The 26,087-nt window shown below is 48.4% G+C and overlaps 3 protein-coding genes across 6 annotated transcripts; 2 read left to right on the forward strand and 1 right to left on the reverse strand.

Moving 5' to 3' along the window:
• Positions 1–1,794: 1,794 nt before the first annotated feature.
• Positions 1,795–6,957, forward strand: FICD (FIC domain containing). Of its 4 annotated transcripts, none has more exons than XM_027651921.1 (3): positions 1,795–1,809; positions 2,437–2,772; positions 4,243–6,803. In XM_027651921.1, the coding sequence occupies exons 2-3, from the start codon at positions 2,487–2,489 to the stop codon at positions 5,316–5,318; spliced, it is 1,362 nt and encodes a 453-aa protein (XP_027507722.1). In that variant the 5' UTR covers positions 1,795–1,809; positions 2,437–2,486; the 3' UTR covers positions 5,319–6,803. The 4 variants fall into 4 exon arrangements, 3 of the variants coding, with proteins under 3 accessions (XP_027507722.1, XP_027507721.1, XP_027507720.1); XM_027651920.1 differs by lacking the exon at positions 1,795–1,809 and adding an exon at positions 1,862–1,989; XR_003529088.1 differs by lacking the exon at positions 1,795–1,809 and adding an exon at positions 6,821–6,957 and having other exon boundaries at positions 2,173–2,772; positions 4,243–5,397.
• On the reverse strand, positions 6,954–22,128 carry SART3 (spliceosome associated factor 3, U4/U6 recycling protein). Its single transcript, XM_027651918.1, has 19 exons — positions 21,932–22,128; positions 20,901–21,027; positions 19,972–20,076; positions 19,469–19,653; positions 18,440–18,545; positions 17,428–17,552; positions 16,819–16,974; positions 15,895–16,033; positions 15,406–15,513; positions 14,891–14,968; positions 14,622–14,680; positions 13,714–13,823; positions 13,339–13,451; positions 12,830–12,906; positions 12,280–12,445; positions 11,121–11,569; positions 10,479–10,631; positions 9,182–9,360; positions 6,954–8,318 (listed from the first exon to the last, which is right to left on the reverse strand). The coding sequence occupies exons 1-19, from the start codon at positions 22,097–22,099 to the stop codon at positions 8,138–8,140; spliced, it is 2,784 nt and encodes a 927-aa protein (XP_027507719.1). The 5' UTR covers positions 22,100–22,128; the 3' UTR covers positions 6,954–8,137.
• A 541-nt stretch (positions 22,129–22,669) lies between these two features.
• Positions 22,670–25,480, forward strand: ISCU (iron-sulfur cluster assembly enzyme). The gene is made up of 5 exons (XM_027651925.1): positions 22,670–22,782; positions 22,857–22,970; positions 23,165–23,275; positions 23,929–24,007; positions 24,418–25,480. Exons 1-5 carry the CDS (start codon positions 22,699–22,701, stop codon positions 24,510–24,512), a joined length of 483 nt encoding a protein of 160 aa, XP_027507726.1. The 5' UTR covers positions 22,670–22,698; the 3' UTR covers positions 24,513–25,480.
• Positions 25,481–26,087: the final 607 nt, after the last annotated feature.

Below are 26,087 nucleotides of genomic sequence, written 5' to 3' on the forward strand. Positions count from 1 at the left end.
CCTTCTCCTTCCTGCCATTGGTATCTCCCTTCCCTGTCCCTGATAAAATCAAAAATAACTCTGGTGTAGGATGTGCTGGCTATGGAATCCCTTGAGCTGGCCTGGATCCATGCTAAGAAAAGCTGTGGAAATGCCAAGGATTCACAGTGCCATTGGCATTCCCAAGGGATTGGCTTCTACCTCAGCCTGGACCATTCCAAGGGTACCAAAGAGGCATCAAAGCCGGGATGAGACACCAGGCACTCCTGGCTATCCCTGTTGTTCCCTTCTGTTGGATCAGATTTAATTGGGGAACAGGTTCTAAATGTGTTTCTCCCCCTTTTTGACAGGAAAACACATCAACAGCTCCGTAATTATTCCCTAATTGTGTTTAGGTGCCTGAGGAAAACACACGACGCTTCCTCTGGGAGCAAAGAGAGATTTGCTCATCCTTGAAATGCTGATTATCCCCAAAGTTCCCTCCCAGCACTTCCAGGCTCTGGCAGGCTCAGAATGGCTGGAATTGGCAGGAATTCAGTGCTGCAGGGATGGCCCTGGGCTCCATTTGCTGTGGAGATCTCAGAGCTGAGGTGCTGTCAGGCTGTGTTTGGGATGTTGGTTGAGCCGAGTCCATCCAGCTGCTTTTGTCAGTCCCGGTAAAATCAGTGAACATCTGAGAGAGCCCCAGCTCCCAGAGAGGGATCCTGCCTTTCCCACTGAAATTGAGCATGGAAAGGAAGATTTCTCTGGAAGACTCCATGTGCAGAGGAAGCAGAATGGAGTAAGGGCAGCACATGGATCAGGATGCTGTGCATGGGCAGCAGCCATGCTTTGGGACAGCATTCCCACCTCTGGGCTCTTACCTGAGCACGGGCAGAGTGTTCCTTGATTATCTGGACTCAAAGGTAGCTTGTCCTCATCGTTGGAAGTGCACCAGGCAAAGAGACCATGGAAACAACATCCTCTGAAAGGTTTAGCTTCATGGAATATCCTGAGTTGGAAGGGACCCACAGGGATCATCCAGTCCAACTCCAGGCCCCGCCCAGGACACCACAACAGTCCCACCCTGTCCCTGAGAAGCTACAGACTCTGATGAGTCTCCTCTCAGCCTCCTCTGAAATACAGTTCAAATTGCCCCAATTTATTTCTGACAAACCAGGTTATTTTTCCCTATTGGTGGTGATGTGCTGTGTGAGCATCTGGTAGAAAACTGCCTTATGACTTTGCTAGATGCCGAAATCTGGGGGAGTTACCTGCAATTCCTTAAAATATTCTGTTTTCCTTCAGCTTTTGTCCAGTGTCTCCCCATTCCTAGTCTCCAGTCTCTCCCTATTCATGGTCTCCCGTGGGTGCGGAGCACCAAGTTACGGTGCTGCTGACACTCTTAAGGCCAGAATTAAAAAGTATTTTTCCAGAAAGGCCTGGAATGGGTGACGACAACTCTGTACCCAGCAGAAAAAAAGGCGTTTTTCCATGGAAACAAACATAGGAATAATCAGCTCTCCCCACGCACCCGTCGCGCAGCAACGGGGACGCCTTGCCCTTATATGGCGAAAGTGCCCGCCCTCTCCCCAGTCTTCCTTGTTATTGGCTGCTCTGCATATGATTGACGTGCACTCTCACCAGTCACCGCCCTCCACGAGCCTCTCCCGCGCCCGGGGTGCGGCGCCACCCGGAAGACGCTGCAGGAAGGGGAGGGGAGGAGCGTCCGCTGCGAGAGCCAATGGAAACGGAGCAAGGGGGCGGCTCAGCCAATGGGAGAGCGAGGGGGCGGTGCTTGTGTGGGCGGGGCTGATGTAGCCGGGACCGGGCGCGGCGGGGGCGGCGGAGGTGACGGGGGGACAAGGGGGGATATGGGGGGACCCTGGGCAGGGGAGGGACGGGGCAGGACTAGGGTCCCGGGCAGGGAGGACCCGCGGGGAATCTGAAGGGACCCGGCCGGGGCAGCAGCGGGTGTCCCGGGCAGGGAGGACCCGGGGGATCCCGGACAGGAGAGGGCTGAAGTGCCGGGTGGGACTGGGGGTCCCGGGCTTAGGGGAACCGGGGATGAGGGGGTTTAGGATGGGGAGGGAGCCCCGGGGGTGGGAGTGGTGCTGGAGGGGAACTGGGAGATGGGGGGACCTGGGGGTCTGCGGAGGGAGAGCCTTGGAGCCTCTGGCCTGGGGGGCCGGGGGACGTGGGGGAAGCTCCTTGGTCCCTGCAGAGTCCCGAGTCCACCCTGCTCCCGGGCATACCTGTCTCCTCGTGCTGCTGCTGTCACAGTAACGCACAGAGGATTCCACATGGATTCGTGCTCCGCTGGGAACTGCCCTGATGTGCCGTGGGGTGGCAGGGAAAGGGATGGGGATTCCTGGGACAACCAACCCCCCCATAGCTGTCACAAGCCCCGAGCACGTGTGCTCACATCAACCCTTCCCGGTGACACGGAGCGCTGGCTGAAGCTGTGTGTGTTCCCAGGTGGGAGCGGTGGGAAGGGAGATGCTCCCGGTGGCCGTGCTGGAGGCAGGATGAACCTCGTGGCGATGGCGACGGACCCGGAGCTGCAGTGGGTGACCCTGTGGGTGCGGGTGCGCTGGGCGGCCGTGCTCGTGCTGCTCCTCAGCTCCCTGGTGATGCTGCTGCTCCCCCTCGCTGCCGTGGAGAACCAGTGCCACGCCCTGCTCAGGGGGATCTCCTTCCTGAGGAGCAAACTGGGCCCCTCGGGAATGCCCAGGATCACGGGACAGAGCACGGAGCTGAGTGTCACCTCCCGGGGGCTGGAGCTGCTGGTGCTCAAGGGAAAAGCCTCCCCAGGTAAGGGGGTCCTGGGGGGTGCAGGGGGACAGAGGAGCTCCTCAGTACAAGGGAGACAAGGAGCTGCTGGAGTGTCCAGGGGAGGCCACAGTGATGAGGGGTTTGGAGCATCTCTATGGTGAGGAGAGACTGGGGAGCTGGGCCTGGTTAGTCTGGAGAAGAGAGGACTGAGAGAGGATCCCATCAATCCATACAAATATCTCCAAGGGGTGTCAGAGGATGGTGCCCAACTCTGTTCAGTGCTGCCAGTGACAGGATGAGGAGCAATGGCCATAAACTAAAACACAAGTTCCACCTCAACATGAGGAAGAACTCCTTGCCATGGAGGGTGGCAGAGCCCTAGAACAGCTGTCCTGGAAGGGTGTGAAGTCTCCCTCTCTGGAGACATTCCAAATCCACCTGGACACGTCCCTGCATCACCTGCTCCAGGTGACCCTGCCTGGGCTGGGGGGTTGGACTGGATGATCTCCAGAGGTCCCTTCCCACCCCAGCTATTCTGTGAGTTGTTGTATAAAACAATCCCAACCTGGAGATCTCATCACCTACCTGGCCTTCTCCTGGAGCACATGATGGTAAGGAGCTCTCACTGCCACCTGCAGTGAACACCAGCTTGGAAATGCCCCCGAGGTGGAGCAGGCCCTCAGCAGCTCCATGACTGCATTCCAGGGCCCTGTGCCAGCGTTCCCTCCTCGCCACTCTGTCTCTCTGAGGTTTTTCCTCATGTTTTCAGTACTAGTAAGTCCTGTGGAGGTAACCAGAACACAGAGAGGTGGTTTAATACACAGGAATCTGGGATATACAGCGTTAAATCCTGAAATCCTGGCTGGCATGAAACAGCCTTTCAGGCAACAACAGGCTGCGGTCATGGCCTTTATCAGCCAGGATGTTAATTTGGAAAACACGCAAAGGAATTACGATTCCAGCACTTTATCTTTGTTTATAGTAAAGCTCTTACTGCTGGGAAAATGTTAGATAGCTCAGTGAACAAACAGAAGTGCTGGTAGCAGCCAACACAACAATGTGTTAGAATTTCACCTAAAATAATGCGAAGAGGAATGTATTTGACACATTGTGTCCTCCCACATGAAGCAGTTTGGTGGCCACAGTGAGTTTGGCTGGGATGGCTACACATCTTTGGCCACCTTGAGCCAGCTGCTCAGAGGTCCTGCCTCACCACACTTCCTGCCAGGAATGGCTCTGCTGCCTCGTGCTCGGCCTGGAAACATGGCATAAACCTCTGTGATTGTAGCCTAGCAAAGACTGGAACACAAGTTCTGTTCCAGTTCTTAGAGGCTGGTTTTGTTTAACTTTTATATCAGTGAAGAGTGATGGTCATAGAATCATGGAATATCCTGAGTTGGAAGGGACCCACAAGGATCATGGAGTCCAGATCTCTACAAGTTTTCAGTCCAGATCAGTTTTCAGTCAAACCCAGCACCCTGTTCTCTAACCATTTTTGTTGTGTTCCAGAAGTGAAGTTGGAAGCCAGGGCAGCTCTGAACCAAGCCCTGGAGATGAAGCGCCAGGGGAAGCGGGAGAAGGCCCAGAAGCTCTTCCTGTATGCCCTCAAAATGGACCCGGATTACGTGGACGCCCTGAACGAGTTTGGGATCTTTTCTGAAGAGGAGAAAGACATCCTCCAGGCCGACTACCTGTACTCCAAGGCACTGACCATCTCCCCCCACAACGAGAAGGCCCTGAGCAACCGGGGCCGGACGCTGCCACTGGTGGAGGAGATCGACCAGAGGTACTTCAGCATCATCGACAGCAAGGTGAAGAAGGTGATGGCCATCCCCAAGGGCAACTCCGCCCTGCGCCGCGTCATGGAGGAGTCCTACTACCACCACATCTACCACACGGTGGCCATCGAGGGGAACACGCTGACACTCTCCGAGATCCGGCACATCATCGAGACCAGGTACGCGGTGCCGGGGAAGAGCCTGGTGGAGCAGAACGAGGTGATCGGGATGCACGCGGCCCTCAAGTACGTCAACACCACGCTGGTGTCGCGGATCGGCTCCGTCACCATCGCCGACATCCTGGAGATCCACCGGCGCGTGCTGGGCTACGCCGACCCCGTGGAGGCCGGGCGGTTCCGCACCACGCAGGTCTTCGTGGGGCACCACATCCCGCCCCACCCGCGCGATGTGGAGAAGCAGATGCGGGAGCTGGTGCAGTGGATGAACTCGGAGGACGCCATGGGGCTGCACCCCGTGGAGTTCGCGGCCCTGGCCCACTACAAGCTGGTTTACATCCACCCCTTTGTGGATGGCAATGGCCGGACCTCGCGGCTGCTGATGAACCTGATCCTGATGCAGGCGGGGTACCCGCCCATCACCATCCGCAAGGAGCAGCGCGCGGAGTACTACCACGTCCTGGAGGTGGCCAACGAGGGCGACGTGAGGCCCTTCATCCGCTTCATCGCCAAGTGCACCGAGACCACCCTGGACATGCTGCTCATCGCCACCACCGAGTACTCCGTGGGCCTGCCTGAGGCGGGGGGAACCACTGCTGGGTGCAAACAGACCATCCCCATCAAGACTTGACGCTCAGGAGCCAGTGAACCCATGGGAGAGCAGAACTCCAAGCCACTCAGTGTTCCTGCTGGGAATAACTGGACAGGAGGTGTCACTCTTTAGCATTTCCTTTATTTAAAGTGTCTTACATCAGATTAAATTAATATAATTTATTTATATACGTTACGCCGAGATGGAATGTGACCTGTTGATGATGGCTGTGCACTAGAAGTTGCTTGTGCTACTGGAAGGAGATGGGGAGAGGTGGCAGAGAGGCTCAAAAAGGTGAACTAGGATTTAATTTCTCCTTAAGTTAAGCTTTGAGGAGCTGCTTCAATCACAACCCTTCACCCAGACAGCTACTGCAATGTCTGACCTTGGCAAGAAGCTGCTTGGCAAAGTCTAAACTGAATTATTTTTGTGTTATCTCATCCCTGTTGTTCAAAACCACCCCAAAACACATGATGGAGGAACGCCACTCTCCCAGCTGTGTCCATCAGACACTTTCCTGTCAGTCACACAGGTACTGAGCAGGAAGGAGGCTGAACTCTACTTCAAAGCCACCTCTCCCCTCCCATTTCTGTAGCACTTTGCATGTTTACTTTCAGCTGCCTTTCCTGGGGCCAGTTTTGTACAAGTGGGAAGTATTCGGTGTAGGATTACAGGTGGTGGGAGTGGAACAGGAGGAGAAATGCTCTGACTTACTCACTGCAGGGGGAAGGACTCCCTGGTGCTCCCAGGCCTCACCTCAGCAAGCAGGAGCCCTGGGAAAGCACAACTGTCCTCAGACATTTCAGTTCAGGGTCTAAAGGAGCTTGTGTCTGCAAAGCTGTGGGCAGAAAAGGTTGTTAGACAGGAGCTGTGCCAGTTTGGTGAGAATGTGTGTAAAAAGTTTGCCAAAGCCTTCAGTTTCTTTAGTCTACATAAGGGAACTTTCACAATTAATCATTAGGTCACATTATTACTGCAATAAATGGGGCAAGAATCACTCGAGGTCTCTCTCTGCTGCAGTGGCAGTTGGTGCAGTACCTCGAAACTGCTGAGCAGTTCAAAGAATCACTTTTATCTTTGTTTTTTTTAAGGTAAAAGCACCCCCAGAACAGCTCCCTCCCCCCAACTGCCAGGTGTGTAACAGCAGCATTGATCCCACCACCTCCAAGTTCAGAGAAATTCCATTTAAAATCCCCTTTTAGGGTGCTGTTAAGCTTAACTCCTTTACAAAAGCTGTTAGACTGTCCCAGGCCAGGGTTAATTTTCTTCCCTTTTAACTCTCTCTTACCTGCCAGGGACTTAGGACATGTTTTATACAAGCAAAAAGCAGGATGAGATTGGGAGTTCTCTGGTCACTGCTGTCCAGGAAAAGCAGACAATACCCGAGGAAGGGTGTTCTGTCCTTACAAAATGTGCTTATTTTTGTAGTGCAACCCGAGTATGAATAAAATCTGCACTTTAGAGCTCTGGGGGGGTGAAAAATGTTATTTTAGTAACAGATTAATAAACTATTTTAATATTAAAGTCTTTGTTTGGAATAGGTTGTTCTCAGAACGCTTTGCTGCAGTGAATGAAGTGGCTGTGGAGGAGGAAGGCCCATGGTGCAGATCTTGGCTCCCTCAGGCCTGTGATATCATGACCAGACTCATCATTTCAAAGTAAAGCCAAGTGAAATCAGCACAGAAAATAGTGTTTATTTGCAGAAGTGTTTGTGTGGTACAAGTGAACTTGGTACTGGGGTCCCCCCTCACATCCACCCCTGCATGTGGTGACTTCCAGAATAGGAGTTGACAAGCAGGAATATTTCTATCCCAGATCATCCCACATTCTTGGAAAGTCTGAGGTGATTACTGATTTCAGGATATTCAGAGCAGATGGAATGAGCTGCTTAAAGGCAGGAGTGACACTATCTGAGCACACCTGAGGTGAAGTACATCACCACTACCCAGCTGCCAGAGGATAAGTGCAGTTCCAACACCCACATTTAAACAAAAGCAACAGTATGTATAGAAAACCTTTGAGAACTTGAGTTTAATAAACCAAGAAACGTCAGCTTGCACTTCACATTTGTACAAAACCATACAGAAACCACCTGCAAAAGACACATGAGCTAGCTAACAAAACCAACCAAAAAATATGGTCCTTAGCAACAGCACAAACAACTTTATGGGAAACAAAAACTACCAGATCTAAAGATTAGTTCATGACACTTAAAAATAATCATCTGAATGTCTTTTACAAATACACCATATAAAAAACAGGTCAACTGGAACAGAACGTGAACTGAATACATATATATGTATATCTGGGTATCTACATATACACACATATGTATACAAACTCTCCCAATACTAAAATAGGCCATTGTGGTGAAGTTGGAGCATCTGCCATTGGACTCTGCATGGAAGGAGATGACTGTCCCTGCGTGCGTGGGGTTGGGTGGAAAATGGGCTTGTTGCCAGAGAGAATGTCTGCAGTCACAATCTGAGCTGACCAGTGGGGCTTGCCAAGGGTCTCACATTGCATCTCATTCGTTAATGAAAGAGAAATAGTTGGAAAGTACTCAAAAAAACTCCACATGGCATCCAAGCTGGACAGGAAATATTGCCCCCCTCGTTACCCTCAATATGAGGAATCATAGAACGCCATTTTACCAGAACAAAAGTATAACTCTTTGCTCTTTAGAGGAAAACTACCTGGATTTGTGCCATCCTACACTGATCCCATGAATGCAGCAGTCCAGAACAGCATTTCCATGATTGTGACAGGCTTTCTCTCCTTGCCAGCATAAGGACACAACATGGCTTCCATAAAGGCATTTCACATTGTACCAGACCTGCTGATTGCAGACTTTTTGCTCACTTTTTCAGTAGCATCTTGGCAAAATCAGCATTGGACATCTTTTTAGGCTCTGCAGGGGGCTCAGATGAAGTTGCTGGTGAGTTCTGGACCATCCCATTCTCAGCCTTGGCCATGGGGTTGCTCTGACGCTGTAACGCTCGGGGCATCATGGACAGCTGTGTCCTTCCCTTGCCTCGCCTAGAGGGCAAAAAAATCCCATTTAAACACACTCTTTTAACTTGGGGAAACAACAAAGACTTTGTTCATTATGAGGAACTCTCATTTAAATGTTATTCCTGTCATTTGTTTCAGGAATAAGCAGTGCAAAGGTTTCAGTGGGTGGCTTTGAAACACAGACCCGAGTTCTGGCAAACAACTGCCTGACAGCCCCCAGAAGTTGAAGCTGTTTATCCACAGGGCACCTACAACACAGGAACACTCCAAAAAATGAAAGAGCAGTCTGAATGCTCACTCTGAGCAATGGCTGGTTCTCCAGAACGAGAGGATGTGGAGGTTATGAGGTGCCAATGCCTGATACTCTGATCACTACAGACCTGTTTCTGTTGATAAAGAGGAAAAATCTTTTCCTCATCGATCCAACAATCCATTTTTTTACGGTTCAGCACCTTTTAAACATTCTCTCATATTCATAAAACCCTATTACGGTTTGGGTTGGAAGGGGCCTTGAAGATCACCCAGTTCCACCCCCCTGCCATGGGCAGGGACACCTTCCACTATCCCAGGTTGCTTCAAGTCCCATCCTTGAACGCTTTCAGGGATGAGGCAGCCACAGCTTCCCTGGGCAACCTGTGCCAGGGCCTTACCACTCTCACAGGGAAGAATTCTTTCTTAATATGCCATCTAAACCTGCCCTCTGGCAGTGTGAAAACATTTCCCCCTTGTCCTGTCAGTAGCTGCCTATATAAAAAGTCCCTCTTCCTCCTTCTTCTAAGCCCCCTTAAGGTACACATTCCAGATGAGACTCCTAAATTTTAGTGTACAAGAAACCCAGCATTTCCTTTCCCAGCAGTGCCAGCAGCCCCCTCCTCCCTCACACTTACGCTCCATAAACCTGTCGAGGAGCTGGGAATGTGGAGGCCCTTCCAGCCTCGGGCAGCTTCCGCAGGGGGGGGTTGCTGATCATCACCTTGATCACGTGGTCCTTCACTGTCAGACCATCCATCTTCAGCACAGCCTGGGAGGCCTGGGCTTCATTTTCATATTCCACATAGGCCAAGCCCTAAATAAGGAAAAGAAATTAGTTTTAGTGCTTCTGTATCTCCAGTATTTTACAAGTCATTCGGCCAACTGGAAGGAAATCATACAGAAAGCAAAGCTAAACGTGGTTCAGAGCACCAGTATTCTTCTAAAAAGAATTCTTTTTAGAACTTGAATTTCTTCACTCTCATTCATGATGCCCTAATTTGTGGAAGGAAAAAAAAAAAAGAAATCCTATTAAAATAAATATAATGAAATATAATGAGGGATACTGGCTGGGAGGCATCACCTCTCACTGCTGTTATGCTTTCAAATGACATTCAAGCCCTTAAGCTGCATTTTCAGATTATCCAGTTTCATAGGAAATACATCAGGTTTTACATAACATTCCCTAAGTACATTTATGTGTGGTTTAGCCCCAATCCCAGCTCAAACTAAGCTCAGAACATGGATGGCAAGACTTGGGGTACATGAGAGCACTCGTTACAAGGTGTGCATGAAACAGGAACTGCCCCTGAGATGGTGCTAAGGGTTAGAAAATCCAATTTAATACATGCACAGCACCCCCAGGATGACACCTGTGAGCAGGGCCCACCACAGACACAGCCCAGGTGTCAGGTAGAATTTTGGCAGAGCAGCAGCTGGTTTAGAATCACTTATTTAACAAGGAGTCATTTATTCCAGGATGGAAATAATGAGCCCTGTGAGAGAGAGGTGGCTCATTTCTCACTGGTGAATCTCTTACTGCAGCAGATGTTGGGAACAAAGCCTCCAGGAACGGAGGAAAGGGAGGATGGGAATTGGTTGCACCAGGTGAAACCCATCTACTCAGTTACTCTCAAAACAAATCCTTTGCAGACTTGCAAATACCTGTTTGTACTGTACTGAAAGTGCTGCAAATGTCTTCCCCTCCATCCCATTTTTCTTGTGCCATTTAAGTATTTTGAAAAAATTCCACTTTCCCTCTTTAGTTAGTTATCAGCACAGACACCCTGGGCTGTATAAATCCAAGCATTTCCCCAAATTTTAATGCAAAGCCACACTGGCAACTTACTAAAACCAACTTTTGGTATCCAAACTTCACGACGAGCTTCTTTTTGAAGGATTTCTTGAAAATAAGAGTGTATTAAGGATGCCTACCTTGGGTTTTCCAGCTCTGTTGGTGACCAGCCGAATGTCTTTCACATTCCCATGCGCTTTACACACCTCTTCCAGCTCTTCCTTAGTGCAGGAAAATGGCAAACCAGATATAAACAGCTTGTGTTTCTCCAGGGTAGTGCTATACCTGAAAACCTGGAGAAACAAAAAGGATGTTAGTTATAAACCAGTCAGAGACTCCACAGATTTCAATCTTACATCCCCTAAAAGTTATCAGAGTACTTGATATCTGTGTGATCCAAAACTACCTTAAAGTCACACGTGGCATCTTGGAAGATATTTCCATATAAACACAGGGATACTCTAAGGACTTGCAAGTAAATGCTTCTAAACATCCATGTCTCCTTCACAATGAGGATGGTCACAGATAATCCTAGAATATCCTCAGTGGGAAGGGATCCACAGCTATCCGAATTAGCACATTTCTGCAAGTCTTGAATAAATTGATGCCAGTCCTTGTTTATGGCAAAGTAAGGGAAGATGCAAGAAATCCCCAAAAAATCAGTTTGACCATTCCAAAGTAGCACAACACGAGCTCATGGGATGTGAGCACTCTGGACACAACATGCTCCAGCAGCTCCCCTCTGCAGACCCACCGTGCAACCTCAGCCAGTAAAACTTTACCTTAAAGTCTGGATTCTTGTTCTTGTCCACACATGGGGACACGAACATGGGCCTTCCCTCCACAGCCGTGCGATCCAGGCCCAGGGCCTGCAGAGCAGATTCCTCCTCCTTGAACTGCACGTAGCAGTAGCCCCGGAAGGTGCCCTTGTTGCTGAACACTGGTCTGATCTCTGCCACCTCCCCACAGCTCCCAAAGAGCTCCCTCAGCTTTGCCTCAGGCTCAGCCATGGTGTAGGCAAGGTTGCTGACAAACACAGTGACTTTATCCTTGCTGCTGTCATGGAACACTTTGGGGATGTCCTTCCGACTGGTCGATGCCCTTTCCTTGGGGTTTGCTGGCCCATCTGGCTTTGCAGGGGCACTTCTCCCAAACAGCCCAGTCTCCACTTCCATGTCTTCCTCAGGAAGCACACCATCATCCTCTCCCCTGTGCCTCTTGCTGGGTAGCTCTAAATAATGAAATTAAAAACCTTATTAGAAAAAATTACCTCATTTCATTCACTGTTGAAACTAATACCTCCTCCATTCCCACTGTGCAGCTTGGAAATGTCATTGTATTTGTGGTTTCATAAAAGACACAAAATAAAAAGGTTTTAAATAACAACGACAGATTATTCAACCAAGACAGCTTTAGATGAAAGCAACAGGAATATTTGTTCCTTTTGTCAGTCAGTTACAACTGACAGTTGCTGATTCATGTTCTTTTGTTTTGTCTAATGGGGTTTTTTTAAAAAAAAAAGAAAATCTAAAAGCTCCCAAAACTCCCAAGGGCTGCAACCTATTAAAGTCTTCTGTTATCAACTTCCTAGAGCCTGCTGCAATAGTGAATAACCCAATTTACACACATGGCTTGGCGTCATATGATGAGTCAGAAAAATGACTTAAAAAAAAAAGAAGAAAAAAGAAAAAAAAATATTTCTTCAAAATAAGAAAAGTCTAGAAAACTCTAGAATTCTTAAAAACATGTATTTCTGTTGGTCAAAAACCACCATTTAGCTTTGCTTTCATTCCATCACCACAACAAAAACCTGCCAGGAGAGAGAAGCCCTGAAAGCACAGCAGCTCTGAAGACACGAGTAATGGCAATTCCTCATCTGCCTCTAACACAAAATAACCCTGTTGCCAGAGGTCTGAGATTTTAATTTTATTTTATTTTTACCTTCTTCCTGTCCCCATTCCCCCTCATCCTCATCGTCTGCCTTGCGCTTGTCTCCAATCCTGGCTTTTTTAGCCTTTTTGGAAGCTTTCTTTTCTGCCCGAGCCTGTTTTCGTTGCTCAGCTTTCTCCTCCTCCTGCTTTGCCAGAGCAGCTTCTTTCTCAGCAGCCTACAAAGAGGTAAGGTTTATTTATTAATTTTTTTTCCAGTGACTGCAGATGGCAGAGCATTTTCTGGAGCACTGGGCCCAGAGGGTTTTCTCCTGAGCTACATTAACCACAGCACTAATGGGAACATCATTTAAAGCACATCTCAGTTATTTGCTCTCCCAGCCTTCCTGGAGTGCACAGCACTCTTGTATCCACCCAAGGGTCAAAAGGGGAAAGATGAAAAGCATCAAGAGGTTGTTAACCATAGTTTTAAACCAAAAATCAATAGTTCTGAGGCTTTAAGACAAGTCAGGCTGGGAAGTAACAAGAGAAATCTGACATTCAGACGAGCATGATCTTAATTAGGGTGTATAAACTGTTTTGGTAGCTCACAAAGTTCTGACCTTTGCTCTTTGTTCATTAACTCGAGCTAATCTGTTCTCTGTTTTTTGAACAGCTGCATCCCAGTCTTCCAGTGTTCCTGATTGATAAAGTGAAAATAATTTTAGAAGTCTTGTATTTAGCTCTCTCAAAAATACAATTCTGGAAAAATAAGAGTGATTGACTTCAAGGAACTTGCTCTTAATATTAACCTTTACACATGAAAATTTTAACTAGAATGAGTAGCTTTGAAGAAAATAAAAACAGGAGCCAAGCAGAGCAGAAACCCCTCATTTAGACTATGATACTCCAAAAGGGTATGGAAAAATCCAGTAATTTTAGCAGGCTCCAAATCAGGCCAGAAGAGAAGGAAAGAAGACAGAGCTGTGAGTGTACAGGACAGCAGTGAAAGGAAAGTGAACACAAAAACACCGGATCAAAATTCACTCTGTGTCATCACACATTAACCAGGCTGGGTAAGATGAGGTGAGGAGCAGGCAATTAATTACCCTTCTCTGAGCCAATTAATTACCTTCAATCCTCTCCAGGGTGAGCAGCACCTCGCAGACGTGCTCGGGGTAGTCGCTGGTGCACTGCACGGCGCGGTGCAGGGCCTTCCTGCAGTGCTGGGTGTCCCCGTGGGCTCTGCAGGAGGGGAGGGCACTGAGGGGCCAAACCTCACAGCAGGGCCACAACACAGCTACTACATCCATGAAAACCTTCCCCCTCCTTCCCCAGCAGCTCCCATTTCACACTGGTGCTGTAGCACTCCTGGAATACACAGCAGAGCTGCTCCAAGAACCTCCAAACCCAAAAGAAGCAAACCCGTGCTAAGCTAAGCTTTGTCTCACACAGATGAGGAAATTAAAAGGGAATTAACTCTCCCCCCCCCCAGCCAAGCTCTTACCTTTCCAGGTTATAGTACTCCAGCCACATGTTTGCATATTTGGCATTTCCTTTAGTCATAATGTTGTCCCAGAGCTCTCTGGCTTTCTGCATGTTGTTACAGAGGCGAGCCTGGAACAGAGCACCCAAAATACCCAACATCATTTAGGATCATTTGTTCAACACGATTAAATCCCAGCACCCAAACCAAGGGAAGACCACAGGTGATGCAGACAGACCCAGGAAGATACACCCTTAGATCAATTCTACTCCTTAATAATACTTCCCTGCCCACCTCAAACATCTGCCTTGGTTCTGCCTGCCACGTATATTTCTTTTTTGTCATTATAAAAAAATATTTGATAGTTGCTTCTGAATTTTTCCTTTTGTTGTTGATGAATGTACCTAATAGAGCACTTCAGCTCTTCTCCCAGACTGAGAGCTTGCTTTGTGTTTAGGAAGAGGGTAAATGGCTTAGGAAACCCAAGCTGGATTCACTTGATCTGACTGTGGAGGTCTATCAATACACCAGACAGGTGACTTAGAACTGCTTTAGCATAACCTGAACCACACCTAGATGTACTTATTTTCTCCCTCCCTAACTGGGCATGAAATGAAATAATTAATTCAGCTTCAGGCCCATATCGTTCAGAGGATTCCAATGGTCAACACTTTGGCAACCCATCCCATGCCCTGGGCCCAGAGAAATTACAGCACCCAGGTAACACGACTCATCCCAACTCCTAAGAGCCCATGGCAAAGGAAGGAAAATAAAACATCCACTTGTAGTGACTGCACCAGCACATTTACTCATTGAAGCAACCCAGACAAAATTCTGAAGTAGAAAAGGAATTTTCTACTTGGCTGCAATGTTAAAACAATCAATTTTATCTAGTTCAGTAATTTAAATACAGCAGAGAGAAACTTCACCTCAACCCTTGCCCAGTTCTGCATGATGGTGCAGGATGGATCTCCACTTTCACTGAATCCTAGGAATAAAAACAAAGACTGTTTGTTGTACTTGGCTCTTGAAAATAAAGTGTTTATCAAACAAGTTCTCCATGGAGTTGAAATGCTTATCTGGAGCTTTCTTAAGATGCTCAAGACCCTAAAAGACAAGTTAAACGTTGTGTGGAGAACTGGCCTTATAAAAATTATTCTGAACAAGAGAAAACAACATATTGGATGATTTAACTCACTCTCTTCTACTTCTTGTTTCAAGTACTCCACAGCACGTGCAAAGGCAGAGCGCAGCTCCTCCAGCTCTTTACTTGAGTCTTTAGGGGAAAAAAAGAAAGAATTACCTTAAAATAATAATTAGTTTCAATTTCTCATCCACTAAAACATTTTCCTTAACACCCACAATGATTTTATGAGTTAGTGGTGATTAAATTTATTACTTCTTCTTCTTACAGCTATTATTACTTAAATTTATTACTCACTAACAAAAACTCACTACATGCATAATAAAAAACCATTAGGTATCAAAAATACAAGGCAGGGCAGATTTGCAACAGCATAATCTACTCTGTCAGCAAAGAGCTGCTTTAAACCAATTAAATTCATATGTTTTATAGACACTAACTGGCCAGAAAGTAAATTCTGTGAAAGATGAAAATACTGTTATTTAAAAAAGCCAAACAGTAATACCACTGTTTCAGAGAAGCACATAGAAAACAGTTTAAATACTTATTCCCACATTTATCGTACAGACCTTGTGTAAAATCCACTCTTCTTCTCAGGTAATCCAGATATGCCTGCCAGATCTCTACATAGTCTGTTGCTTGGATAAAACCTGCATTCAGAGCTTTTTCAAACATTTCTGAAAGAAAGCAGGGGAGAAAACCCAAACACAATTACTTTTCATCCTCAAAATTAGCAAACTGCAGTCATAGCACAATAAATATATACACATATACCACTGGTTTCTGGGAAAACCAGAGAAGACAAGAAATTCTACAAGGTAAATTGGTTTAAGAAGTGGATTTAAAGCCAGTTTAATTCAGGAATGTTCATTCCAAGTTGTTCATTGCTTGCTCAGAGCTGCAGCTGCTCACCAAAAGCTGCCCTAGAAGCACTTGCTGTACGTGGCAGCGGCTCTGAGACTGCAGCAGGTGGAAACAAATCCTGCAAGTCCCACTTGCCACAGGTTATTCAGAGGGCAGAACTGTAAAGAAGTTTTGCTGAGATGGCCTTTCTTTACCAGAAATGATGCTGTGATCCACCCTGTGCCTCTCCATGGCCAGGAGGTACCTAATCCACAGCCCAACTGTCCAGGGGCAGTTCCTGACAGCGCGGTCGTGGGCGGATAAAACCAACTCCTTCACTTTGAGCTGCCGGTCCTGGAAGAATCACACAACAAAGTTCAAGTTCCTGTCATCCAGAGAGACCATCTGAGCCAAATCCCAGCTTATAAAGAGCCAGCACTTGGAAAAAAAAAAAAAAAAAAAGGCACTTTCATTTTGTATTTGAAAAGCTGAGCTGGGTGTTTCAAATTCTATATTCCCAAAAAGCCAGGGAACACCTTCAAATGAGCAACACAAATTGGAACTACCAAATCTGTGAGGTGTTTTCTGCCAGTGAGATAATGTTTATTTTAAATTTTAAATTCCCAACTGGGATGTAAGAGGAGAAGAAAGGATCACACACAGCCTACTGATGCAGGTGCTGTTCCACCTGCAACCTGCTGTCTCCAGCTGGGAAGATAAAGAGATGACGAAGCAACTGGGCCTGGATGAGCCTCCTGCAGGGAGTCACCCTGATCCCTTAATCCAGCCACCTTCTGTCCTGCCTCTGGAGCTCAGGATTGGTTTCAGACTGCACTAACCAACCCCATGGAAACATGGGCTGAACAGCTGGGTTTACTTCAGTGCATTGAATTCTGCAGAGAAAATACACAGCTCGAGGAAAGAAGTGTTCAAATGCTCACCTGATTAATAAAGACACCTCTAAAAACAGGAGGAAAGCAAAAGTGAGGAGAAAAATCAGTTTCTGGAGGATTTAAAGACTAAAGGGCAGGACTGAAGTAGAACTTACTGGCTGTTTGTCAGTCACTGAGATTAAAAAACAACAAACCAGGGAAATAAAACTGCACACATTTTCCTTATTTTTAGGTTTATTTCCTTACCAAATACTGGTTGTAGCGTGCCCAGAGATCTGGGACAAGGCAGTTCTCAGCCAAGGCTCTCTCATAGATCAACTGAATGCGAGCTGGATCACCTGCTTTCATTTCAAAATCAATGTAAGCCTGGTATTCTGCCAGCTTTGGTGTTTCAGCACCCAGCTGGGAAACAAACAAGGAGACAAAACATTAAACTCTTAAATAAAACACAATTCAAACAGTTCAGCTGTTCCCCAGAGCAGGTCTCATGCAAAATTTCACATAAGAAACTTGCCTCTAAACATCAGCAGCTTTTGATTTTCACACACCTCTGAACACCATCCTGCTCTGAAACCACTCAGCTGCCTACTTGTTATTCCTCAATGCTGGAAAAAACAGCTGGAACACTCATGTGCACCTTAGGGTGGCCTGACACACTCAATAGATTCAATAATTTCCAGTATTCCCAGTTGTGAGGCTTCTTCTGCCTCCCATTGCTCACAGCTCAACAGGTCCCCCAGCAACACTCAGCTGCTTTATCTCTGGGATTAGAAACTAATAAATTTGGGAAAAAAAAAAGTCACCCCAAAGCAACTCACTCTTAGTTTTAAAGTAAGATACAAGTGACAGCATTACCAGTGCCTCTTCATAGGGTTTGCACTTCTCCAATTGCTGTAGAGCTTTTTTGTAATTTTTGATTGTTGTTTCTGGAATTGGCTCTTCTGACCACTCCTCATATTCAGCATATGAAGCCTCCATGTCTATGAGAATAGACATGAAACTTCATTAATAATGCACTTATGAGACTAAAAAAATCAGATTTCAACCTATGTTTGGCTCTAACATATATTCCTACTGCTATTTATATAATATTTATAATAAATATTTACTTATCCGCTTTTGGGATCTATCACACTACTGCACACTTCAAGGGTTCAGACACCTCACCTTAAACAGTATCCTACAGCAAACTCAGGGCAAGTTATATTAAACCTGCTCATTTGGAATTAGAAAACCAAAGGGGCAAAATTTTCCCCAAGGCTTTAAAGAAAATTTAAGAAAACAAAGTCTCTCTATATGGAAATGAAGTCAAAGAACTACGTTCGACTTTCTCTTGTGAGCAAAGCAGCAAGAAAAGGGACTCAGGAGCTTAAAATAGGAACTAGACAAGGGAGAATTCCAACAATCCAGCTGCCAGAGATACTCCCTACCAAGGTTTTTATGCAGCAATCACAGCTGAATTCCTCATTTCTAATGGTCCCGTTTTGTGCTCATCCCTTGCACTTTAAATAGCCTCAAATTATGCTCTGAGCAACCAGATACACTAGGTTTAAATAAATACAAATATTTCTGGTCCAAAGGGATTTGTGCCTCATTCATGAGGCAAATTCCTCATTTCTAGTGGTCACATTTTGCGCTCATCACCTGCACTTTAAAAAGCTCTGAGCAATCACATAACCCAAGTGTCAATAAATAAGAATATTCCTGATCCAAAAGGATCTGTGCCTCACTCACAAGGCAAATGGCATTGATTAAAGGGAACACAAGAATTCCAGCTGCAGCTTGTGTGGCTCTACCAGAAGAACCCTGGTGCCCAATGGCTGGATCAGTGTATCCCAGCTCTTCCCTCCCTCCCTCCAGCTCTTACCCAGCAGTGGGATCCCCAGCTGGCGCCGGAACAGTGTGTGGATCTTCTCGAGCTGGCTGCACAGCACCTGCTGCTGCTCCGGGGATGGAACACTGCCAGGGGCTGGCTACCAACAAAAGGAGGGAATTCAATCAGCTCCAAGCTGATGGACACGATGGGGGGTTGTTTATGAGCTGGGGGAGCCGAGATCCAAGTGGACACACACGGCCAACTCGCATTTCACTGCTGGGAAAGCTAAAACTTGGAGATCACTCCACTGGGTCAATGGGAAAAGCATTCCTGACTGAAAGCTGACACAGGCACAGGGAAATGATCAAGGAGAACAAGTAACTGTGCTGCTTCACAAACCACCAAAGAGGTTTCAGTAAATCCCTGGGGTGTGGAGAGATGATTTAGAACTTCCAGTTTTGATTGTGTTTGGGAATGAAAGGGCATTCTCCTGTTACCCCTTTGTTAGGGCATTTCAGAGAATGGGGTAGGAAAGGACCTTTAAAATGAAATAGTTCCTACCCCACCATGAGCAGGGACATCTTTAACTTCCATCTCTTATGTTGCTAACTATAAAAATAAAAAGAAATATTCACATTCTGGCCACCTCGTAAAAGTATATTTTGCAGATGTCAAACTCTACTTTCCAGGGATAAAATACCCTCATCCACAAGGCACAGTGTGGAATAATGGATGAGTTAAAAGCTGAAGTAGAGAACAGCCTAGAAACTTAAAACAAGATTGACTCTGTGCAGAAACAGTCACTGGCAATATTGTTTGATAATGGAGCTCCTCAATTTAAAGCTGTTCTCGGTAATTCAATCAACAGAGGGAAACTTTCCTCCTGGATTTGAGATTTTATGATTTTATTTAAGCACAAATCCACTAATTTATCAACCAAATACACAGAATGGCTTTCTCAGAGCAAAGGGTCATTTTTTAGACCTGAAAAGGCCCTTTCCTCAGAGGAGACAGCCCAAGGTGACTCCAGGAGCTGCTCCACAGCTTGTCTGGGATGAGAGTCCTGGGGAATGGCCTCACCTGTGCTGTTTCCAGGATGGCATTCTCGAATTCCCTGTATGCTTCCCACAGAGCTGTGCCCTTGGTCACGTGCAGCCCCACTGCAGTCAGTGCCCTCTCAAAGATCGACCGCACCTTCTCGATCCCTCCTTCCTGACCAATGCCTCCAATGGAATACTGGGCATATTCCAACCAGATTTCAGGACCTGAACAAAGGACAAATAGATGTCTGGGTTTCATTATTTTTGAGGAGATCAAGTCAACTCTGCTTCCCAAACACTTTATTTGCTGCAAATAAATAGACCAAACACATGACAGTTCTCTTTATTTTCTTTTTTTTGTTTATCCAGTAAAGTTAAAATATTGAATTTATGCTGCATCACTTCACACGAATGTTTCAGAAATTAACTTGAAATGTCGATCCAATTTCTGCATTGTAACAGAAGGAAAAGACTTCTCTATAAAAAAAAAAGCCAAATCTGGATGTAACACTAGACATTTTACAGCATTTATTAAGGACTTACAGATGTAATCCTTGACAGCTCGTTCAAACAGCTCATAGACCTTCTCTCGCTCATGGCTCTCCGAAGCCATTTTTATCTCATCCTTCAGCCAGTCCAGCCAGATTTCTAAAAGGAAAAGATTTGGAACACATCACTACTGTTCAGAAATAACAAGTTGCATCCACTTGGTGTTTATTAGAGTTTTTAGGAATAGAGTTAAAATCAGGCAGAGGGCCAAGGCAAAGAGAGGAATTTTAACTTCCATGACTACTCATAATTAATTTAAAATTAAAGTTGGATGGAGATTTTTTAAACTAAACAAGCACCCTTCTACTAAGGGAGAAGTTGCAATTTATCAGCACCTTGGGCAGAGGATCAGGATGTACCTGGAACCAACCTGTCCTCACACTTGTGACAGTAAATGGCTTTGGAGGCTGCAAGATTCCACAGACACAGAAGGAAACACGGAATCATGGAATGGGTTGGATGTAAAGGGACCTTAGAGATCATCCAGTTGCACCCCCTGTCATGGGCAGGGACACCTTCCACTATCCCAGGCTGCTCCAAGCCCTGTCCAACCTGGTCTTGGGCACTTCCAGGGATAGGGCAGCCACAGCTTCTCCGGGCAACCTGTGCCAGGGCTTCCCTTTCTAAGACCAAAATCCCACTGGCAGAGCAGCCTCTGCAGTACTTACACTGTCTCTGTGTTATGAATAAAAAGGAGATACCCATTTCCAGGGCTGCCCACAGTTTCCACCAACAAGGAATATTTTTGCTGCCCATCTGTGAAATGCCACTTTCAGCAGGAGTTTGCTGGGATCTGGGTCACACTCCCTGCCTGAGGGTGCTTAAACCTGGCACGAACATGCTGTTTCACCACTGAACCAGCAATTTCCATAGGTGAAGTTTCCCTTGTGGGGGCTGTAACAGGAGCAGAGGATGCTCAGTACCTTCAGTGAGGGGGAAGAGTTCGCTCATCTTCTGCCGAGCTCTGCGGAGCTTCACCAGCTCTCCCTCCTGACGGAGCAGCTTGATCAGATCCAAGTGACAATTGTAGTCAAAGGCATTGATGGACAGCTTAAAAAACGATAAAAATCAATTCCAAAACCGCTGCTGAGTGACGGACACGAAGAAATCAGAAAATAAATCATAATCTCCTCATGTGTTCACAGAGCCAAGACAACGGAGTTGCAACAAACTTCACCCTTGTTTGTAAGGTGTTTCCAGGTCACGCAGAGACATTTTTAAAAAACACTTTCAGGTCTAAAAGAGCTTTAAGTTAAGCTTAGTGCTCAGCTCAGGGCTCTTAGCTCCCAGGGTTACTGCTCATAAATCCCAATGCAGCAGGAGCACGACAGATTCCAGCTGCACCCGAATGAACAGTCTCTTTTTAAGAGCCAACTCATGGAATATCCTGAGCTGGAAGGGACCACGAGCATCATTCCAGGCCAATTCCCGGCCCTGCCCAGGACACCCCAACAATCCCACCCTGTCCCTCAGAGCGTTGTCCAAAAGCTCCTTGAGCTCTGGTAGCCTTGGGGCCGTGACCATTCCCTGGGGAGCCTGTTCAGTGCCCCACCACCCTCTGGGGGAAGAACCTTCTCCTGAGATCCAACCTAAACCTCCCCTGACACAGCTCCAGACGTATCCTCGGGTCCTGTCGCTGCTCACAGAGAAAAACGTGCTTTAATTTCTTCAAAGGCAATGAAGCCCCCCCACAGGCGGCTGTGCTGCCTCAATGAGTACAAACGGCGCGCTGGGGCTCCACTCGCTGATTTCCCTCGCAAAAAGCCACCCCAAATGCTCAGTTTTCACTTCAGACTCCAAACACTCGCGTCTTAAAACTACGGAATATCCCGAGTTGGACGAGACACGCTAAGGACCACGGAAATCCACATCTTGACACTTCCCAGCATCAAAGTACAGGCACAGTCGTGGCTTATCCTCCGTTCCCGCCACACCCGCTGCCCGCCGGGCCCACCTGCTCCTCCAGCCGCTGGATCTCAGCCTCGTTCTCCTTCTCCTCATCCTCGCCGTCGCCGGAGGAGTCGGAGTCCCCCTCGTCATCCGAGTCTCCGCCCGACTCGGGGTCTCCCTCCGGCAGCCGCTTCTCCTCCTCGGCCGCCGCCTCAGCTCCCGCCGCCGCCATCTTATGCAGCTCCACTCGCCGGCCGCCGCGCTCCGCCGGCCGCCGCGGCTGCCCAGGCGCTGCCCGTCCCGCCGTGCCGCGCCGCCGCCACTCGAACAGGACGGGGAGAGCGGTGATACTCCGCTCGCACCGTCTCGCTCTCGGCCACGCAGCGAGACCGAGCCGCGCTGAGCGGAGCGGCGGCGCGACCCCTTGTATTCCGGAGTGTGGCGCAGGCAATGCTGCGGGCACCCCGCTGCGCGGCCCTCATGGGGCCTCTGGGAGGGTCCGCGGCGTGCGCGGTGCGGCTCGGCCGCCATATTGAGTGTGGCCGGCGCGTCCAGCACACGCGCCGGCTATCGCGATAAAACGCCTGTCGCGACAGAAACAGCGCTTCCATCGTTTATTTACTTATTGATCGTTTAAGAAGTAGCGTGAGGCCCTTCCCGCGGGCGGTCTCCAACGCTCGCTCGGTCTGCGCAGCGAAGCCGCGGTCGCGGTGAGAGCCAGGCGGCCGGCGGCCTAAAGCAAAGGGGCGCGGTTGTGGGCGTGGCCTGGGGCGTGGCTTCCCCGCCCGAGGTTATAAAAGGGTGCCGTGCTCCGCCCGCCCCTCAGTCAAGATGGCGGCGCTGAGGGCGGCGGGGGCGGTGCTGCTGCGGCCCCGGGCCGGGTCCGCCCCGGCCGCGCTGGGCTATCACAAAAAGGTGAGGGGCGAGCGGGGCAAGGGGAGGGACAGGGGGGAATCTGGATGGCTCTCGGTGACACTGTGCCTTCGTAGGTGGTGGATCACTACGAGAACCCGCGCAACGTCGGCTCCCTCGACCGCAACGCCAAGAACGTGGGCACCGGCCTGGTGGGCGCCCCGGCCTGCGGCGACGTCATGAAGCTACAGGTGACCTTGAGGACCCGCTGGCACCTGGCAGAGGGGTCAGATGGGGCTGCTGGGAGGCACACACCTGCCCGTGTCCCCTCAGGGCACAGCGTGGCCTTCCCGCACAGCCGCCCTGCCCGTGCCCTGTGCCCGGGGCAGGGCCCGCCCTGCTCCCCCCGGGCGGGCACTGAAGTGTTCCCAAAATGTTCTCACAGGTGGAGGTGGACGAGAACGGCAAGATCGTGGACGCCCGGTTCAAAACGTTCGGGTGCGGCTCGGCCATCGCCTCCAGCTCGCTGGCCACCGAGTGGGTCAAAGGGAAAACGGTGAGGGAGCCTGGAAAAGCTTCCCAGCTTCACACCAGCCTGTGCTCTTTGTCGGGGTCACCCTGGCCAGGGAATCCCAGCACTGATTTGTGCTGTAGCTTAAAAGGCAGTGACTGCCAGCCCTGACTTAGAACAAGAGTTGCCTTTTCCAAGACTCGTCAGAGAATCATTAACGTTAGAAAAAGCCCTAAGAGCATTGAGTCCAACCATTGCCCCAGTGCTGCCAGGTCCACCACTGATCCATGTCCCCAGGTGCCACATTTTTTGAGCACTTCCAGGGATGATGATTCCACCAGGGAAGTACTTTGTGTCTTATGCAATGAGCAAAACCAGGCTGATGGCAAGTTCTGGAAGAAAGTTTAATTACAGAGAGGTTTGAGATCATTTAAACCTGTTCTACCAGCAACAAATGCACTTCAGTGTTGTGGTAGGGGATCAGCAGCTTAAGTAGTGGCAGTCTGTGACACTAGTGTGTGTTGGTTCATTCCTGCTCTGTCAGATTCCTTAATTCCAACATTCTCCCTGCCCTGGGCAGCTGAAATGTTCTGCCCTTGGGATTCTGTTGGCTCTGGATCATTAAACCCTCTTAGCAAACCCCTTTCCAGCCTGTGTTGTACGTACCAGGACCCCTGACCACCCTCCCTGTGTTCCAGGTTGACGAAGCGCTGAAAATCAAGAACACGGATATTGCCAAGGAACTCTGCCTTCCCCCTGTCAAACTGCACTGCTCCAGTAAGTAAACACCTGGGATTTCAGGAGGATACTCTGGGAATAGCCCAGATGCTCTGGGATGTTGTTTTCCAAAGAGTTTCTGCACAAGGTTGGCCTCGATGTTCAGATTTCAGGGTTAATTTAAGTGTTTTCAGATCCCTTTAATATTCTGGAGCTGTAGCTTAGCGGAGTGATAATAAATGTTCAGATTCCGAATTATATTATCTGAAATTATATTACATAAATTTACATTATATGGGTTCAGTATTCTGTGGATTCAATATTATATGGGTTCTGTTCAGATTCTGCCCCTTAAATCCGACACATGTTGCCTGTAGCGATGGTCACTGCTGCCTGCTCTTGTTTTTCCTTCATCTGTTGTCCTAAAAGCCTTCTAACGATCCTTAAAATCCCACGTTTTTGGTTTGCAGTGCTGGCTGAAGACGCCATCAAGGCCGCCCTGGCTGATTACAAACTGAAGCAGGATCCCAACAAAGAATCCGAGAAAAAAGCCAACAATGCCTGAACTGACTGCGGAGCTTTTCCTCCTTCCTCCTCACTTTGCAGTGCAATTCCCGAGCTGTAGTAGGACCCAGTGCACTACTCAAGCTGTAAGATACGCACAAGTTACGCACAACGTGTCCCTGGTGGTGTCCAGCCACTCCATAGTGCTCACACGGCCGGGATGGGGGGGCTCTGTCCCCACTGGAATGCCACGGGAAGACTCTGCTCCAGAGAGAAAACCCTGCTGGCCGGTACTGGAAGGGCTGCACTTTTTCTTTTTTTTTTTTTTTTGGGGGGGGAAGATATCTAGTTTTGCCTAATATTTTATGGAGTTTAATGGGAAGCATTGCCTTGGTGTTGTATGTGTGTGTGAGCTGTGCTCAGCCCGTGTCCCACTGAGCTGGGGTTGGTTTTTCAATCTGGGTGCAAATTCCTGCTCTTGGAGTTCTGGGAGCCTTCAGCAGGTGCCAAAGGGCAAGTAGCGGCCAGGGAGCACAGACCTGCTGGCTTCTGCTCCCATCCTGTCACCACTTAAATTTTTTCAAGCTCCTGTTAAAAGAACAGCTGGAATTTTGGGGTGTTTTCTCTAAGAATTCTACCCTTGCCCTGGCCAAGTGCTCTGTTACAGCTGTAAATGCTGGGCTAAGGGAAGGTGTCCCTGACGAAGGCAGGGAGTTGTAACTGGATGAGCTTTAAGATCCCTCCCAGCCCAAAGCATTTCAGGATTCTATGAAATACCCCCTCAGACTGGAACCCAGTGGGGAATAGTGGAGCTGGGATATGGAGCTGAGGGGGAGCTCCCAGGATTCCTCTTTTCCAGGGGAAAAGACACTGGAAACACACTGGAAACACACAGGCAGAAAACACACTGGAAAACTTCACATCTTTAGCTTCTCACTCCCTCAAAACACTTCACTTCCCTTTCTTCTTACTGAAGGTGTTGTTAAACGTTTAAAACCACATTTAAAAAACAATCGGTTCATTCTGGTACATCTGGGCACAATATTTGTCATTTTTAACACAAAAAACACCTGTTGCTGCTGTGGTTTGTCCCTCACAAGGTCCCTCTTGTACCTCAGCTCCTGCCAGAGAGTGCCTCACTCCCAGGGAACATTCCTGCTGTTTCCCAGTTAAAAAAAAAGAAAAATGAGGAGAGAAACTTCAAACACCCACATCTACTTTGGGGCAGAGTCAGCTCTTTGTGCTGACAGGCTCTTCCAAAGGGCAGGTTGTCCTGAGGCAGGGACATGTGGACACATACTGACCTCTCCTGTGGCTGGGACAAGACGCAGGGGTCTGGGTTGTAAGGACAGGGGGATGTAGGGAAGGAGGGAGTGGGGATGTGTTGCATTCCGGGCAGAACAGCCTCTCACCTTCCGGGTTTACCTTCCATCCCTGTCGGAGCAGCTGCATCCCAGTGCTGTGGGACAAGGTCCCCCACAGTGCCCCTTTGATCCCCACAGCCCCACTTTACCCCCCCCCCCCCCCCCCCCCCCCCCCCCCCCCCCCCCGCCCTGGGCTGTGGGTACAAGATAAGGGTTTCCTGGAACCAGTGCGTGACGTGCAGATTTGGGGGGTGATACGCAGCCTCCCCAGG

The sequence above is a fragment of the Corapipo altera genome, unplaced genomic scaffold (assembly GCF_003945725.1).
Source record: "Corapipo altera isolate COAL_440 unplaced genomic scaffold, ASM394572v1 67, whole genome shotgun sequence".
Taxonomy (NCBI): Eukaryota; Metazoa; Chordata; class Aves; order Passeriformes; family Pipridae; genus Corapipo; species Corapipo altera.